The sequence below is a fragment of the Peromyscus eremicus genome, chromosome 8a (genome assembly GCF_949786415.1).
Source record: "Peromyscus eremicus chromosome 8a, PerEre_H2_v1, whole genome shotgun sequence".
Lineage (NCBI taxonomy): Eukaryota > Metazoa > Chordata > Mammalia > Rodentia > Cricetidae > Peromyscus > Peromyscus eremicus.
Window position 1 is genome coordinate 47,805,641 of NC_081423.1, and position 16,950 is coordinate 47,822,590.

General features: G+C 44.1%; 1 protein-coding gene across 1 annotated transcript in view; it reads left to right on the forward strand.

Annotated features, from left to right (window-relative positions):
• The window catches only part of Hs3st3a1 (heparan sulfate-glucosamine 3-sulfotransferase 3A1), an 88,039-nt gene extending 72,965 nt beyond the window's left edge, over positions 1–15,074 (forward strand). Inside the window, exon 2 of the mRNA XM_059269395.1 lies at positions 13,912–15,074. Coding sequence (XP_059125378.1) covers positions 13,912–14,533 — 622 coding nt within the window. The 3' untranslated portion in view covers positions 14,534–15,074. The remainder of the gene's footprint in view (positions 1–13,911) is intronic.
• Positions 15,075–16,950: the final 1,876 nt, after the last annotated feature.

Genomic DNA, 16,950 nt, shown 5'->3' on the forward strand with positions numbered 1-16,950 from the left:
GGTACCGCTGAAGGCTCACATACCATGTGTCTAAACATTTTAAAAGTTATAAATCAAGCTAATACACTGTTAGATGAAATGTCTCTCTTTGACAGATATTCCTTGGTAACAATAAAACAGAAAAATAAGCTTAAATCTATTGTTTTTGTATGTCTTAAAGTTGGCAAAACACCAAAGATGACTCAATTTAATTATTATTTCTCATTTGGGATTTTCTGTAGATGGGCCAGCAGTGTTTGGATGAGCCATAAAATAAAGATATACACAAATCATGACCTATGGCACTCACACAGTGAGATTTATTTTTCAGCCCTAAACTTTCAGTAAATACTAATTATGTTGCAATCAATATTCCTCATATTAATTTTATTCTATTGACAGTAATGGTCTCAATCACAGACTGAGAAATGTTTTCTGAAAAGATCCAGATAGTAAATAGTTTAGACCTGCATGCCATATGTCTTCTGTCCTTCTCCTTTTTGTGTACTTACAGTTCAAAAGCTGAATAGACAGTGTGCAAGCAAATAGGTATGGACGTTTCCACAAAAGTTTGTGGATTAAAAAAAAAGCTAATTATCTGCATCCCCTGATTCCATGAAGGAATTCCTCAGAAGGAAACCCCGTATCAGTTAAGCAATCACTTACCACTCTCTCCACTCAGCCCCTGGCACTATGGGATGCTTCTTATTAGTGTTGCATACAGGTAGAACCAGAAAATTAAAGAAAATAACATAGGTTTGGAGTACAGAATTGAGTTTGGTGATCACAGATATAAAGAATTTTGAGATGTGGAAATTGTAATATACTCTGATAAAAAATGTAAATTAAGATCAAATGTGAAACTTAAGAAATCAAGTTATTAATAGCTCAGTTGGGCATGTGCTGGACGATTGCATTAATCTCAGTAAAACTTTGAAAATGCAACTTCTTTAAAGTTGACACATTCGTTTAAAAAATGTGTAATTTAGTTTTATCAAGCCCTGTTTTGGTTAATGAGTTCTCAGAATCCGCTTGGGACACCTCCTAGTCACTCCTAGAGTCCATGTCATGAGTGCCCTGCTTCGCTGTGGTAGACACCTATTTGGAGTAGCACTGTGGTGAGTTCACAGTGTGTAGGATCTCCTTCAGTCTTGGACTGGATCAGGAGAGGCAAAGGATACGCATGCATGCACGCACACAGAGCATTACCAGGAGAAAGCTCTTTGGTGTTAGCGAACAGGAAGCCTTTGCTTAGTACTGAGTTAGTCCTTTCTCTTAGCTGACGTCTTCTCTTACTCAAATCCTTCCCCAAATTAGTGAAGCATGTTCATCTCCAGTGTTGGCACCGGTGCATCCCTTGTGTGCTCTTAGCATCCAGGGATTTTGTTTCAAAACATTAGAGAAAGAGATTTGGAGAAGTGTTTTCCTGGAGCCTGGATGAGGTTTGCGATGAGAGTGTGCTCAGGTCTATGGGTTGCACTATATTGCTTACTGGCGAGATGGCTGCTATAGTAAGTGTGTGCATATGTGTGTGTGTGTGTGTGTGTGTGTGTGTGTGTGTGTGTGTGTGAATGTGCAATTCATGGGCCTTTCTGAACTGTAGGGGTGAACACCAGAACCCTCTGTCTGTATCCCTTTCTATACATGACCTTACCCCTTCCCAGTGGCACGAGGCCTGCCGTGCTGATGGACACTCACTCCTTGCATTCCTGAAGTTTGATGGCAGCTTCATTTCAGGACGTTATTATGCTACCACTTCGCCCTGTCATGTTGTAGAGTGAGGCTTATGATGAATGTCTGGCATTATTTTTGGTATGGTTTCGGTATTACATTAGTATGGTTTTCTATTGCTGGGAAATCTCGAGACTCGCCCAGGATGCTGAAGACAAATTTGAAAAAAGCATCCAGAGCATCCGGGCCTCCAACCACTGCTGCCACTGAAGCTTCAAGCTCTTCTTCTGTCCCAAACTGAAAAGGCCTTTGATTTTGTTCCTACTCTGTGTTTAGGACCAAGAAACAGGAAGAAGGAAAACAAAATGCAGGGAGTGGAAGGGGAGGAGTGACGGAACCAAAGCCCATCACTGCCAAAATGGAGCAAAGACTCCCTGCAGTCTCAGATTTACTCGCCTCCTGTCCTCACAGGTTTTTTTTTTTTCCCTACAAGCTTTGCGTGTTGCTTGCCAAGTCAGGGAGCACAGTCTGCCTTATCTCCAGCTGCCCACGTGCTCAGGCCCGATAATTCCAGGCTGCTGAGACAGCGCCTCGCTGACACCCCTGCCCACAGTAACACAGCTCCCATAGAGGTTCTCAAACCCATCCTTCATGAAACTCCTGTCAGGAGCCAGGGTGAGCTCAGATGGGGACTTGGTGAGGCCGCCGCTGAGGACCCAAGAGCTCACCTGCCCCTGGCCCATGGTCTCCACACTTTCATTAAAAATTCTACTTCTCTCTTCTAAGTAGTTGACTTAAGATGCGGTTAAAGCACCAGGTAAGCAGAAGAAAGCAGCTTTTACCTTTACTGAGGGCCCACGTTTAACAGAGTTTTCCTGGTTCCAAGCCATTCAGGGAATGTCTCCTCTGTGGTTGGGCTGTGCTTTATTTATAGTTATCTTATGTTGGCATATGCTGGTGGTACATAACCACAAATTTTACTCTTCAGGAACCAACATCAGAGTGGCCATGTGTACTCTGGGCACAGTATATTTTAGAAATAAGGCCAGATGAAGTAAGATAGAGTAGTGGACTATGGGTTGAGAGACACAGGATCTCAGCCAGCCCTGTGTCATGGAAACTGAAGAACTGGGTGTTGACAGGAAGGCACTGGAGGGCTCAGGGGACTTCTCCCCCACCCCAGGTCTACAATGCCAGGGAGCTTCTCAGGGAACAGCAGTGAGGAATGTTCCCATCTTTGAACAATTTATCCACCACACCCTTATTTTTATGGTCTATCTATAGTCTCTGAGGTCTATCTATAATCTCCTAGTTTGTTTCCCTGTCTGTCTGTTGGTCAGTCTGTCTGTCTGTTAGTTGTTCGTAAATACGCACACCCCTCAGGGCTTGTGAATTCCCAGCTTTGGTTCTAGAGACCATGTAATGTGGTGCTGTTTTATTTCTGCTACACGTGGCCTTTCTAACTACATTAAATGCGGTTTTGTAAGACTTTTATGCTGTTCTGATTTTAGATGTCCCTAACATTTTTTTTTAAACACACAGACTTCATTCAAGAAATACACAGACTCATTCAAGACCGTTTCACTTTGCTTGTTCAGTCATTTGGCTAAAAGGAACACGCAAGTTTCTTTCCAAAGACAGGGGTGGGTGTGAATTTTCCTGACTCTTTGCACTTCCGCACTTTGAGATACTACATCAGATGAAATAAAGCTTAGCTCAGTATAAAGGTGTTTTTTTTTTTCCTTTAAACTTTTGCTACCATTGGGCACTTACACTAAATAAAGTCTAAGGCTACATTCCCCACTCTCTCCCTCTGTGGTAGCCCAACTGTATTATGTTACTTACCTTTCTGTGTGCATGCCTGTGAGACTCTCTGTTCCCAAGCCCTAACACCCCCGCTGGTGCTTGCCCATGTGGATCTGTGCTAGGGGTGAGTGCCAACGGCAAGGAGCAGGACCTGCAGACAGCATAGAGCGGTGTAAGGGACCTCTTACTCCCAGAGATAGCCTCAGCCCTCTGTGGAGGGGCCTAGGATAGCCCTAACTCCAGAGTGGTTTTTCGGGTTCTGATTGTCTTCTGGACAAACAAGGGAGCACGTGATCCCACCTTGGAGCAGACTTGGAGACAACACAGTCAGATGTGGAAATGTCACCTTAAGCTTATGACTATATCAGTTCCCGGGTGAAGGAGACTGAAGTTCAGAGGGGACAGTAAAACTTGTGGGACACGGCTGTAGTTTAGACCATTTGTTTACAACCTTCCTAATGCTGCAACCTCATGTTGTGGTGACCCCCAACCATCAAATTATTCTGTTGCTATGCTACTTCATAACTGCAATTTTGCTACTGTTGTGAATCACAGTGTAAGTATCTGATATATGACCCCTGTGAGGGTCATGACCCACAGGTTGAGAACCACTGCTTTAGCTTATCAGTGATGAAGGGGGCTGACTGGGAGACTCTCAGCATCCACAGGAATGGCCACTCTACACTTGGGATCAAAGATACCTCTTGTCCTCCCTGTTCAAGGTGGCTCTTTAGTATTCAACGACCACAGATGTATTTTCTGCCTTTCCTAAGTTTCTCAATGAGCAATCAAGAATCCTTGACTTTCTGTACTCCCCTGGGGTTTCATTGTTGAAATAAACCTTGTTACACGTTGAGTCCTGGATCCTGGAATGGTCAGAATGGCTTCCATTCCCTCCTGCTCCTTGACCATTTAGAATCTTGGAAGGCAGTGACCGTCCACAGCATGGGAAAGCACTCCAGCCGCTCAGTCTAACATGTAACTTCTCTCGCTGATGGTACGATTATTAGAATGGCCCGTACAAGTTTGCTCAGTGTGGGAGCTGGTTTATAACATCAGTCTCCTTCTCCCTCAGAAGCCAACTCAAACATCAGCAGAAGGGAGTTTCTTTTCCAGCTTCACAAGTCACGTTTTGAGTGGGGTCTCACATCACAACAGCAGGAAAAGAAATATTAGCCTGAGTGCGCCTTGGCCCCAGGGACAGCAAGCTGACAGCTCCTGACTCAGTGTGGTTTCCTCCCTTCTCAGACACACACGGTTAGGGTTCTCCAGGGACTACCTGCCGACATTGGCCATCCAGAGAGAAAGTCCTTCCTGGCGCACGCTGTAGCTGGAGGCTTGCAGAGACAGATTGAGAGTATGCACATGCAAATTGGTAGGATTTATCGATCCCTCAAGGTAAATCGTCCTTGTGTTGCAACCCAGGATTTCCTCTTGCAGCCATGCTTCCCTTGGAGAAGAGAGCTTTTGGAAAACAGGATAACAGGCTACTTCCTGCTTCAAGATTCAGGGACAGGCAATCTACATGCCAAGATGAATGGGGCAAGGAATACATTTAACAGTTAAACGCTTAGTCACAATGTCCAAGATGGCCAGTGATGCTGATAGGAGGAGTCACACTGATACTGCCTGGGTATTTGGAGGGGTTGAAAGAACATGCACTCTAACATGAGAAAGACCTAGAATTTTATTCTGTTCCTACTAATCACAACTGTCACTAGGGCAAACCATGTTACCCCTCTGTCTTCTGAAACTAAAATTCAAATTCTCAGTAGCTTCTCTGGTAGTGGTGAGACCAGAGGAATTATTTGTGCGCCTCAGTCTGTGGTAAATGCTTCCTAAGTGTCTATTGTCTACTTTCTTACCAGGTTCTTCCCAAGGCCTGAACTCCTGACTCACCTGGATCTATTACTTTTAAGAAAGCTTGGTCTCTGAACTTCATCTTGTAACCATGTCATGCTATTTCAAGGAAGTAAGGGGTAGATGCTGGTCTCCTCTGTCAGGAACTTGCTCTTATCAAATTCAGTCAGACGCTCAGCTCCAGACACCCTGGTCTTTCTGTTGGCACTCTTCAGAGAATTGGACACATTAGCGTCCCAAACCATACACGGAATCAATCGTGTTTTGCTGATGAGGAAATGGAGGCCCAAAGTACCACAGTGACTTGCATAAGGTCACACAGCTTTATTAATAGCAGACAGTGGCTGACATCTGTATTATTTCTCTCAGTTCTGAGTTTCCTAGGAAGCTGGAGACTTTCTGCCAGACTTCACAGGGCTGTGAAATAGCTATATTTCAGAATGACACCAATGCTGTTTCTCCTTCAGGGTTATTGGGAAGAAATAACCACTTTTTGCAAGTAATTCTAATTCCACTAAACAGAAAACTACACATGTGTTTCTATTTTGTGGTGGGGACAGGAATACTCCAATCCCAAACAACTTACTAGTTTATAAAGTATTCATCATTTTCTTCCCTTACACCTTTGTAATCCTTTTTGGGAATACATCTGCTACCCCTATGTAAACCACCCAGGGCATCCTCATCTCCCTGCTCTATACATGTCTCTTATTCTCCCTCTCCTCTGTCATTCCCACCAACAACACCAAGTTCCACACACGTGGATTACATTGGGAGAGCTTTCTAAAGCGCTCAGCCACCTACGTTCTTGTCTAACCTGCACATGCTTCCAGTCATTTCCATGTTTGATTATGTACTCCTCTGCCAGTCTCCAGACACGTGACTCCCCTGTTCCTGTACGCAGCCGAGTCCTTCACCTCATCTGTCTTCTGTCCAGAGTCCAGGCCTTTCTGCATCTTCCATGGTCTGAGTCACTCTCTCGGGTTCTCATTTTCTCTAGCAGTTGTCCAAACTCTTGTTTTAGGTTTTTTGTGTTTGTGGATTCCTTTTCTCAGCCCCTTTAATTGATGGCTTCTTATCGGATGTAGCAGGAATCTTAAATGGTCTTATTAATAAAAACAAACCCGGAGCCAGGTATTGGGGTGAATGCTGGAAGATCAGAGAAGCAGAACAAGCCACATCCACCTCACCTTGCAAATTCCTCAGCTGATCCTGTTTTCTCAGACTGGAAGCCTCTGAGTTCTTATCCAAATGGATCTCAGCTGAACTGTTTCTTGAAAGCCTGAATGCTTAACCAGCTCTATCTAGTTCCTGGTCCTCATGCCTTATATACCTTTCTGCTTTCTGCCATCACTTCCTGGGATTAAAGGCTCACTTCCTGGGATTAAAGGCGTGAGTCACCACGCCTGGCTGTTTCCAGTGTGGCTTTAAACTCACAGAGATCCAGATGGATCTCTGCTTCCCAAATGAGAGGATTAAAGGCGTATGTGCCACCATTTTCTGGCCTCTATATCTAGTGGCTGTTCTGTTCTCTAACCCCAGATAAGTTTATTAATGTGCACAATATTTTGGGGAACACAATATCACCACATCGGATGCATTATAATCAAGTCAAAAGCGCAGAGGAGAACACCAATGACTGTCTGGGTTAGCGCTTCTCAACCTTCCTAATGCTCTGACTCTTTTTGTGGGGCCTCATGTTGTGAAAACCCCCAGCCAAAAAATTGTTTTTGTTTTGCTCCTTCATAACTATAATTTTATGACTGTTATGAATTGTAATGTAAATATTTGATACGCAGGATATCTGATATGTGACCCCCAAAGGGATTGCAGCGCACAGGTTGAGAACTGCTGTATTAAGTGATATTAATTATTATATTTTTATATACATTATATATAAAATAAATATATAATATACATTTAAAATATAAATATATTATATATATTATATTTTTATTATACTATTATCAATTCATATGTATATGAGGAGATCCTAGGCCCATTAAATCTCTCTTACAGAGCTGCAACAATAAACTGAGAATGTTATTTCCAAAACATCTTGCAAGCACCACTGCAAAGTTGTCTTCAGATAATCCCTCCCTTCAGGCCAGATTCTTGAGCGTCTTCTCTATGGCGATGCCCACCACTTTGCTCCAGCTGTGGGAATAGGCATCCATGTGTAGGACAGATGTTATGCAGTTCCTGTTCTTCTGGTTTATCTGGGGACAGAAAAGTGGTCCTGTGTGGCCTAGGTAGCTGAGTCCACTCCTTTCCCTCTGTCATCTACATTTCCACAAATTGGAGATGTGCCTGTTTTGGCAAATGTGATTTTTTGTTTTGTTTTGTTTTGTTTGGGTTTTACGAAATATGTGTTTTTCTTGGAGCCCTTATGGGAAACTGGCCATTTATTTTTTATGAGCATAGTAAAATATTTATCCAACTTTAACTTAAATACATAAAGACACACAAATCAGAAGGTACAGCTCCACTGCTGATTTCCACAAAGTGGATACACTGTGTTTGGTATATGTTTACTTCTGGATTTTGCTGAGCATTTGGGACCCTTGAATGTGGGACCATCATTGTTATGTGAACATGGATGAACAGCTGTGCAAAATCACTAGGCACGAAATTGTTGGGGACACATGCTCATCTTTGGTAAATGGTGCCAACCGGCTCTAGAATCACTGTGTCAGCTTGCTTTTCACCAGCAAGATGCCAGTTATTGCTCATCCTCACACACACTTGGAAACCTCATCGCTTCTTTTCCAGTTGTCTGAGTGGATGAGTCATGTTATGGTATGGACATAGGATTTTAATTTCCACTTCCCTAATCCAATGATTTCTCAGAAATTAATTGAACATTTGGATAGTGTGTTTTGTATAAAATGGTTACTTAAGGTTTTTGCTCATTTTTCTTTCAATCTGTTTATTTTTCTTTAACTTATTGACTCTTTTATATTTTACAGATATGGCTTGTGACAGATACACATTGTGTAAACATTTTCTTTCATTCTGAGGTTTGCTTCTTTACCCACTTGATGGTATCATTTGATGAATAAACATCTTTGCTTTTCATTTATTTCAACTTATCATTTTATTACATTTATTTCTTCAATTCATTCTACACATTTCCCCTCCATCTGAATCATGAAACTGCTCTTATAAATTTCTGTCCTGCATATATCTATAAGCAATATGGAATTGATTTTTATGTTTGGTAAGAGGTTGATTGATTAAATGAAATTATTAAAAACAAACTAGAATGGAATATTTATTTATCCATTTGTCCATTCATTCATCCATCCATCCATTTATTTATTCATTTAAAGCTACTTCCAAAGATGGCTGGTAGCAATTATACAGGGAAGGTAGGGGTTGAGAAGACAGTGTGAGGGCCTTGGGAATCCAGGAGTGTGGTAATATTGTGTTCCCCAAAATATTGTGCACCCTAATGAACTCATCTTGGGTCAGAGAACAGAACAGCCACTAGATACAGAGGCCAGAAAATGGTGGCACACACACCTTTAATCCTAGCATTCCAAAGGCAGAGAGCCATCTGGATCTCTGTGAGTTCAAAGCCACACTGGAAACAGCCAGGCATGGTGACTCACGCCTTTAATCCCGGGAAGTGATGGCAGAAAGCAGAAAGATATATAAGGTGTGAAAACCAGGAACTAGCCTGGTTAATCTTTTAGGCTTTTAGCAGCAATTCAGCTGAGATTTATTCAGGTGAGGACTTAGAGGCTTCCAGTTTGAGGAAACAAGATTGGCTGAGAAGTTGGCAAGGTAAGGTGGCTGTGGCTTGTTCTGTCTCTCTGATCTTTCAGCATTCATCCCAATACCTGGCTCCGGATTTGTTCTTATTAATAAGATCTTTTAAGTTTCATGCTACACAGAAGAAAGGGTCCAAATTGCTAAGAACGACTGAACACATGGGTCCCTTTTGTACCATCTTGTGGATATTAGATGCATACCGAATGTAGTTGCTGAGTGGCCTGGATGGCTCTTTTTAGATGGTTCTCATGGTAACTGAGGTGTCTGTATGCAGACTATGGGGAAGCATTGGTCACCTAATCCTAGGGGCATCCTGCTCAGACTATCTATGAGGCCCAACCACAAAGGTGGCTGTGTCCCCTGCTCAGTGTGGAGAGGGAAAGCCCTCCAGGTCATTCTAGTACTCCTGCCATCAACTACTGTCTTGACCTCTGGCTTTGGTAGAAAAGAACAATCGACTTAGCCTGTCTGCCATGGTGCCTGCTTGGCTCCAATGTTTCCTACACTGTAGACAGCTGCAGGCACAATCCTAGTCCCATAGAAATTACCCAGTAACAGACCAGCTCCAAAGTGAGCGTGGAGTGATCTCTGAAGCAGACCCAAGCTCTAATGAACAACAGTTCTTTCTGGTATGATAGCCCCTTGTGGGAGATAACTGAATCCGCTTACAGAATGTACTCACCTCTCCTACACAACCAGTCCACTTCTGTCTCTCCACAGATGGTGACCAGCTCATGACCTCCAATGTCTGTGCCAATGCTAGATACCCCAGGGCCATGGCAGAGAAGGCATTTCTGGTTTTATCTGGAGTCCTGTTATCTGGACTGAGGGAATCAGGGCACTGGTCATCACCCCCTTCAGAGTGATACTTGGTATGATCTCTGCAACAATCACACTGGCAGTCCTCTATGGGCCAGATTCCTGAGGCATTAGGCTTGGCTTTTCTGTTGAGATGCATAAGCTGAGCTTAGGCAAGTTAAGTCACAGCTTGTCTCCCCTGAGCCCTGTCAGCCCTTAGAATGGATAAGCCACAAAACCCATTTTCTGATTTCAGATCGGCTTGACAAACTGTCAAAAATTATTTTATTTCCCTTTGTTCTAGCAAGATGGAAACAAAACCACAGCCCCTTTGAGTACTTAGCCCCTGCGTTTAGTTATTTTTAAGCTGAAAGATGTAATCTAGCTAGATCCATCCTTCAAAGCCTGTGTTCTTTCTGAGTGCTTAAAAAAGCTTATTGTGAACTCTGCTTAGCATAAAGTTTACTGTCTCTGTGTCCTCGGGTCCAGGAGTGTTAACCACATACGCATAGTGCAGTCAGTCTCCAGAAAGCTTCATGGCTTTGAACTGCTCTCCATGATGTAGCAATTCTCTACTTCCACTCTGACCAGTCGGGTTTTCCCATCCTATGAGCGACAAGAGCTGATGAGGTTAATTGTCTTGGGAAGTCCTGTTTGGGCTCTCTTTGCAGGCACCTATTTGGGAGAGGCTTTTTAAAACATGGATCCTTTTCTGAGGTTTAGTAGCATTTGTTTTGGCCCAGCAGTCTGCAGCTTCAGTCTCTGAGAAAGGTTCCCAGGGGTCTCTCTGCTCCTAGAAACAAGCCAGCCAGGAACTCCTGCAAGTAGTTTGTTCTCTCTTTAAGATTTGGGTTCTGGTTATTGTTGTTGTTGTTGTTTTGCTTTTTGGTGGGGGAGCAGGGAAAGGTAGGTGTTTGGTCCCTGGGACTCCGATGGGTAGGGCCTAGGGGCTAGAGACCTGATCTGCTGGTCCCGAGATGGGGGCTTCCCTGTTCCCAGTCAGTGTAGGGTAGGCAGCCAGGGAGGCTATATAGCAGGGGGGACCCTAGGATGACTGTGGCTTATAATAAGTTTTGCTTTTACTCAATTATTGGGCAAGCCTCAATGAAACATTTCACTATTAAGATAAGAATTTATACTGTATCAAGCTGATAATAGAAAAATAAATAAATAAATAAAAACAAAAAAAAAGATTCGGGGCAAAATGTAAAGTAGTTATAACTCAAAGACTAGACAAGGAGGCAGGGATCCGCTTCTGTGTCCTTAAGTCACCCCATATCCCTTTCCCTTCCAGAGTATTTGGTGTTTGCTTAGAGTCCAACACTTTTCCATAAGTTTGATCAAATGTCTTTCACTGGGAAATTCCACCATCTCAGGACAGATTTCCCGGCTTGTCATCTACAAGGGCATCCTAAGTCCCGGAAGCAGCTTAGTCTAGCTGACTCCACAAGGAATCTGGCATGCACAGATGAGGAAGGGCAATGGGGGGCATCTCAGTTTTGTGGCATGTACTTCAGGCTGTGCTCACCTATACCCAGCCCTTGAGGTATATTTAAGAGATGGTTCATGTGGTGTATCATTTTATAAAACTAATTGCAAAATTCTTTTAAAATTGAAAATAAGAGTTGAGTACCCTCAGTCAAACATACAACTAGCACTCTCCCTCACAGAAGAAGAGAATCACTTGATTAAAATTGCCAAAGTAACAAATATAAGGCGGAAGACTCCATCGTATAAGCCGAGACATTGTTAGCACTAGACACCACAAAGGCTGAGCAATGTGTGCCAGAAATAACCCACAGGGGAGCACAAATACTTGCAAAGTAATTGAGAGGATGTCTGCCAATTGGCCTTAAGACAATTCAGTTGGCATGGTTAGCGAGTAGATGGGGCAGGGTAGAGGTGGAGGAAGCTCATAAATGAACTTGGCCATCGTGATGAGGTCTTGAAGGAGATGCGCGGTGCATGAGATTCACGGGACGTGTTTTCATCTTTTACATTTGACATTTTCCAAGTCGTGTATATGGAGCAAACAGTGTGGGTGGGGAAGGTGGTAAGATAACAGCAAAGAGAAGCACCCAGCACAAAGCAGATCATTTTAGTACAAATGCAAACTAGATACTACGGAATTTCGAGAGCAAAACAATCGTTAGAATTAGAACCTAAATACAGCCGCCATGGATGGTACTCGCTTCAAATGGGAACTCAGAACTCTTCTGTTTAACTGATAGGTATTGACAGGTAGTGACTAGAATGCTGGTACTTAAGAAAGTTGATCAAGTCCCCACTTGAAAAATAAAGTGCCTTTATGACCTGAAAAGACAGATTTGGGGGGGGGGGAGCTTGTAGTTAAACCCATAGAAAGAGGCCAACAAAGCACAGCTTAAAAAACAAAGGGAGCAATTTTTAAAAAGGTAAAATGCAAATGAGTGAATTAGAAAGGGGTGGGGGTCCTAGCCAAGAAGGAATAAAGAAAGGCAGAATACACAAACTATGGCCGGGAATGGAGATAGAGCTGTGAGTACTCATTAGATGGTTTTTTAGAAAAATTTAATTGTCCCAAACCTACAGAAGACAAGATAGAGTATTAGAGCAAGCCAATGCCTATCCAAGAAAGAGAAAACACCCAGAGATCACACGCTCCTTCTTGCCCCCTGCACATGCATTATCAGCTCTGGATGGAAGTGACTCCCATCAAATGCCAAAGGAATAGAAAAGAAACTAAGATATTTAGAACATGACAATCGGGACTTTTCAAACCATTACTTACAAGATGGAACCCTGAGGAGTTGTGAAGACAAACATTTTGTGTTATATAAAGTCATTTTCTCTGTACTCAGGAGGCCTACCCTGCCCTACAAAGAGCCCCAGTGGGGAGTCTGAAATCCAGGCTAATACCAGACCCACCATGCTGCCTTTGTTTTCCCCCCATGCCCTGTACCTGTGCATGCGGCTACAGCATTAAAGTGTGCTCCTGTGTGTGGGGGCTCTGGTGTCCTTGTCGCTGTGCTTTTCTTTTGGGGGCCTCCATTGCACAGGACCTTTGATAATGTACCAACCAGTTTGATTCAGTGACTGATGGACAGGCAGTCTATACAACACAGATATGCTAATTCGGGTCCTGGAGAGACAGAAGGGACTCTGGAAGATTCCACTGTGCTGTTTGGGATGGCATGTGTTTTAAAAGTGGTGGATTGTTTGTTCCTGAAATTTCTGAGCATTATTTTGGGGGCTGTTGTTGGAGACAAGTAACCAAAACTAGGGTGACGTCAATCACCGAAAGGGGAGGAACAATTGTACATTTTGATATACACTTAGAAGGAGGGGCTGGAGAGATGACTAAGTGGTTCTGAGTACTTGCTGCTCTTTCAGAGGACCAGAGTTCAGTTCCCATCCTCAGGAGGCTCACAGTCATCTTTAACTCCAGTTCCAGGAGCTCCAACTACCACTTCCGGTCACAAGAAGTACCAGCACTCATTTATACAAACCCACACAGAGACATGTAATTAAAAAAAATAAAATAAATCCTTAAAAAAGGATTCCTTTGTTAATGAGGAGATCCTTTTTGAAAGAAATTATTGGCTTTTGTATAAAGAACAAAACTACTCTCCAACACTTGGGACAGGCATGGACCGGGTGGCATGGGGTGTTTTAATGCCATTTGATAGCACTATTATAATAGTGATTATGACGTTGTAATTCAGCTACAGAAAGCACTGATGTTGAGTAGTGTAGATGGATGACACTAGCTAACAGAGCCTTTATTCTGTGTTGGGAGCATTTCAGAGCTCTTGAGGTGTGTTAATTGTCACAAAAACTGTATGACAGGGGCAATGATTGTTCTGAGGTCCATACTCAAGGAATTCAACTGCCAACAGGCTTTCCGGAAGTTAGGGAGCTGGAACTGCAACCAGCCAGGGAAGTCAGAACCCTGATTGGGTGCTTCTTCAGTTCTTGGGGTCCAGAAGGGGACCTGGCTTCTTTACTCTCCCCAGATTCAGCAATTTCTGCTTTCCGCAGGGACCTGATGCCCAGAACTCTGGAGGGACAGATCACCATGGAGAAGACGCCCAGCTACTTCGTGACCCGGGAGGCACCCGCGCGCATCTCGGCCATGTCCAAGGACACCAAGCTCATCGTGGTGGTGCGCGACCCGGTGACCAGGGCCATCTCGGACTACACGCAGACGCTGTCCAAGCGGCCGGACATCCCCAGCTTCGAGAGCCTGACTTTCCGCAACCGCAGCGCGGGCCTCATCGACACGTCCTGGAGCGCCATCCAGATCGGCCTGTACGCCAAGCACCTGGAGCCCTGGCTGCGCCACTTCCCGCTGGGCCAGATGCTCTTCGTGAGCGGGGAGCGGCTGGTCAGCGACCCGGCCGGGGAGCTGCGCCGCGTGCAGGATTTCCTGGGCCTCAAGCGCATCATCACGGACAAGCACTTCTACTTCAACCAGACCAAGGGCTTCCCGTGCCTCAAGAAGGCGGAGGGCAGCGGCAAGCCGCACTGCCTGGGCAAGACCAAGGGTCGCGCGCACCCCGCCATCGCGCGCGAGGTGCTGCGGCAGCTGCGTGACTTTTACCGGCCCTTCAACCGCAAGTTCTACCAGATGACCGGCCGCGACTTCGGCTGGGATGGATAGCAGATATAATTTAAAAAGAAAAAAAAATATCAAAATATAATATATTTTTTTACCAGTCGGTAGAGAAAAGACATTTTAATATTTGTGTATTAAGTATGTGTTGTAGTAGTTTTTTTTTCTCCTGTCCCCATGGATAACCAGCATCAAACTTGCGCATGGCAGAAAAGGAGATTTCATGTATCTAAGCCCCTCCCATCTTCAGTTTGTTTGTGTTCTGAACACTCATTCGCAAAGGATAAGCACCGATCCCCACTAAACCTTTTAAGAAAATCCCCAGGGCAAACCTCCCTTCTGTTAGGTACAGAAACCTGACAGAATTGAGATCTGGCTTTCCATTTCTCTCTCTTTCTCCTGTGCCACTTTTTCTCATAAGTCATTTTTCAGTTAATGATACTCTGTGTATGCACAGGGCAGTTTTCAATTGTAGCTTTGATCCTCACACTACTGTGGCAAGCTTGTGGTGCATTTATAGAGATCACCATTTTCTATTTTAGAGGTAAGGGAAACAGTCTCAGGGAGGTTGAATGACTTATCTTAAAGCCAGCCGGATGGTGGATCCTGTCTGTCACTTTTTCTCTATTTTATGACTGGGGTAGGGGGTGGGGTTGAGACACCTGGGGCTTTAGAAGCTCTGGGGTGACCCCAAAAGGGCAGAGAGGGTTTGTTACTGCCATCTGAGTTCCAGGCTGCCCTATGGAACACATAGCCCCATTACGTAGCTGTATTCATGGAAGTCACTGAGATGGGGACACAAGCCCTCTGGGGAGCCCCTCTTGCCTCTTGGCTGATCAAAGCATGCTGAGCCAAGGAAATCTGACCCATGGGTGGTCATCTGAGTTCCAGAGAAATCACTGAATTCTTCTATTGAGGGAAGAGGGGCAGAAACAACGAGGAGGGCAGGAGAGTGCCACTCTCCTTGTTTTTGAAAGAAAATCTCTCTGTCTTTGTAGTATCTCATCTCTGACCTCTGTTAAGAAGCCTTTCCAGCTCCCCCCAGTTTTCACAGACTGAGACCTGCCACTCAATCACTTTACCCGCCTCCCCATTTCCTGCTCACATGAGTTATAACCTAATGCTCATTCATGATTGGAAAGCGTTCTAAGAAACACAGTTGCGGACGCGACCCCACCCCTTCTTGCCCACCCCCTGTCTAAATGGCTCAAATGAATCAATAGTGTATTGAGAGGACTCCTTGCTCTCTGAGTGGGTATTAACGAGATTACCATTAATGGGAATTAAATTGCTTTAGCGAGGAGCACATATACACTGAACATATAAAGCATTCATAATTACTCCGTCAGCAACATTCTATTACAGGTTTAAGACCAAGAAGAAAATGCTTGCTGTTCTATCAATATTTCATCTACTGAAATTTAAAGGGCCGGATACTCTAGTCTATGAAAGTAATAGTCTGCTTTTCTCTGCTGTCAATCAAGAGAAGCTAAGTTGTTTTACAATACGCTGGGTGACTATGAGTTTGTCATAGTGCCCCATCAGGGATGTCCATGTCTCTTAAGAAAACGAATATGGGGTTGGAAGAAAGTGAGGACGTTCTTTTAACTTTCTACGTGTTTTGTCATCTTCAGGTTCATTTGTTAATGTCCCGTTTATGGGATGTAAGCCCCAAACTCAGGTCACTTTTTCCGCTTGGTCTCCTTCACTTCGGTGCCCTCAGCCTTCAGCGGCACGGTCTGTTTTCAGTGGACGTGCGCCCTCACCAGCAGCCACAAGGGACTCGTGTTAAGCTCTGCTCATCTTTGAATTTGTTATGTTTGTGCTTCTGAATCTTTTGTATTCCTCTCCCTGCCTGCCATTATGCAAAAGCGGCTTGCATAAAACCAGAATTGTATCTAACAGCTGCACTCAGTAACCTTCCTCTTTTCCCAGGGAAGGAAGGGATAGATAATAAAAGAACAAAGTCTGAGTGCGAAGGATCTCTGGCTTGTAGCTGTTTTTGTTCGGAAAATTTAAGATAGGAGTCAATGAAAGAGAGTCTTCCAGGCAAACTTTCAAACTTGTGAGTGTCCCTAAAGGTGTCTGAAGTTTTGAATCTTGGGCTAATGGATGATGAACAAGACTGGGGTTCTCTCAGTTTCACTGAAGACCTGGGGCAGAATGCTTCTGCCTTCAGTGGAGAGCGCACTCCTGCTGTGAATGGAATTGGCTCCCATTTATGCTGTCCATTTAGCTACACCAAACAATAGGCTTTGATCTCAGGTGGAACAGGAGGGCCCTCCTTCCTTAAGCTGTCTTCTGTGAAGCCATGCTCACCACCCCTGTGCTTTTCTTTGGGCTGGGACATTATCAGGGACAGCAGCTTCAGGATGAACCCTTAGCTTCTGGACCATGGGTACAGCATCTGAGAGTATCACTCAGCACCTGAGATCCCTTGATCTTATTCCAGTATCTGGGCATTA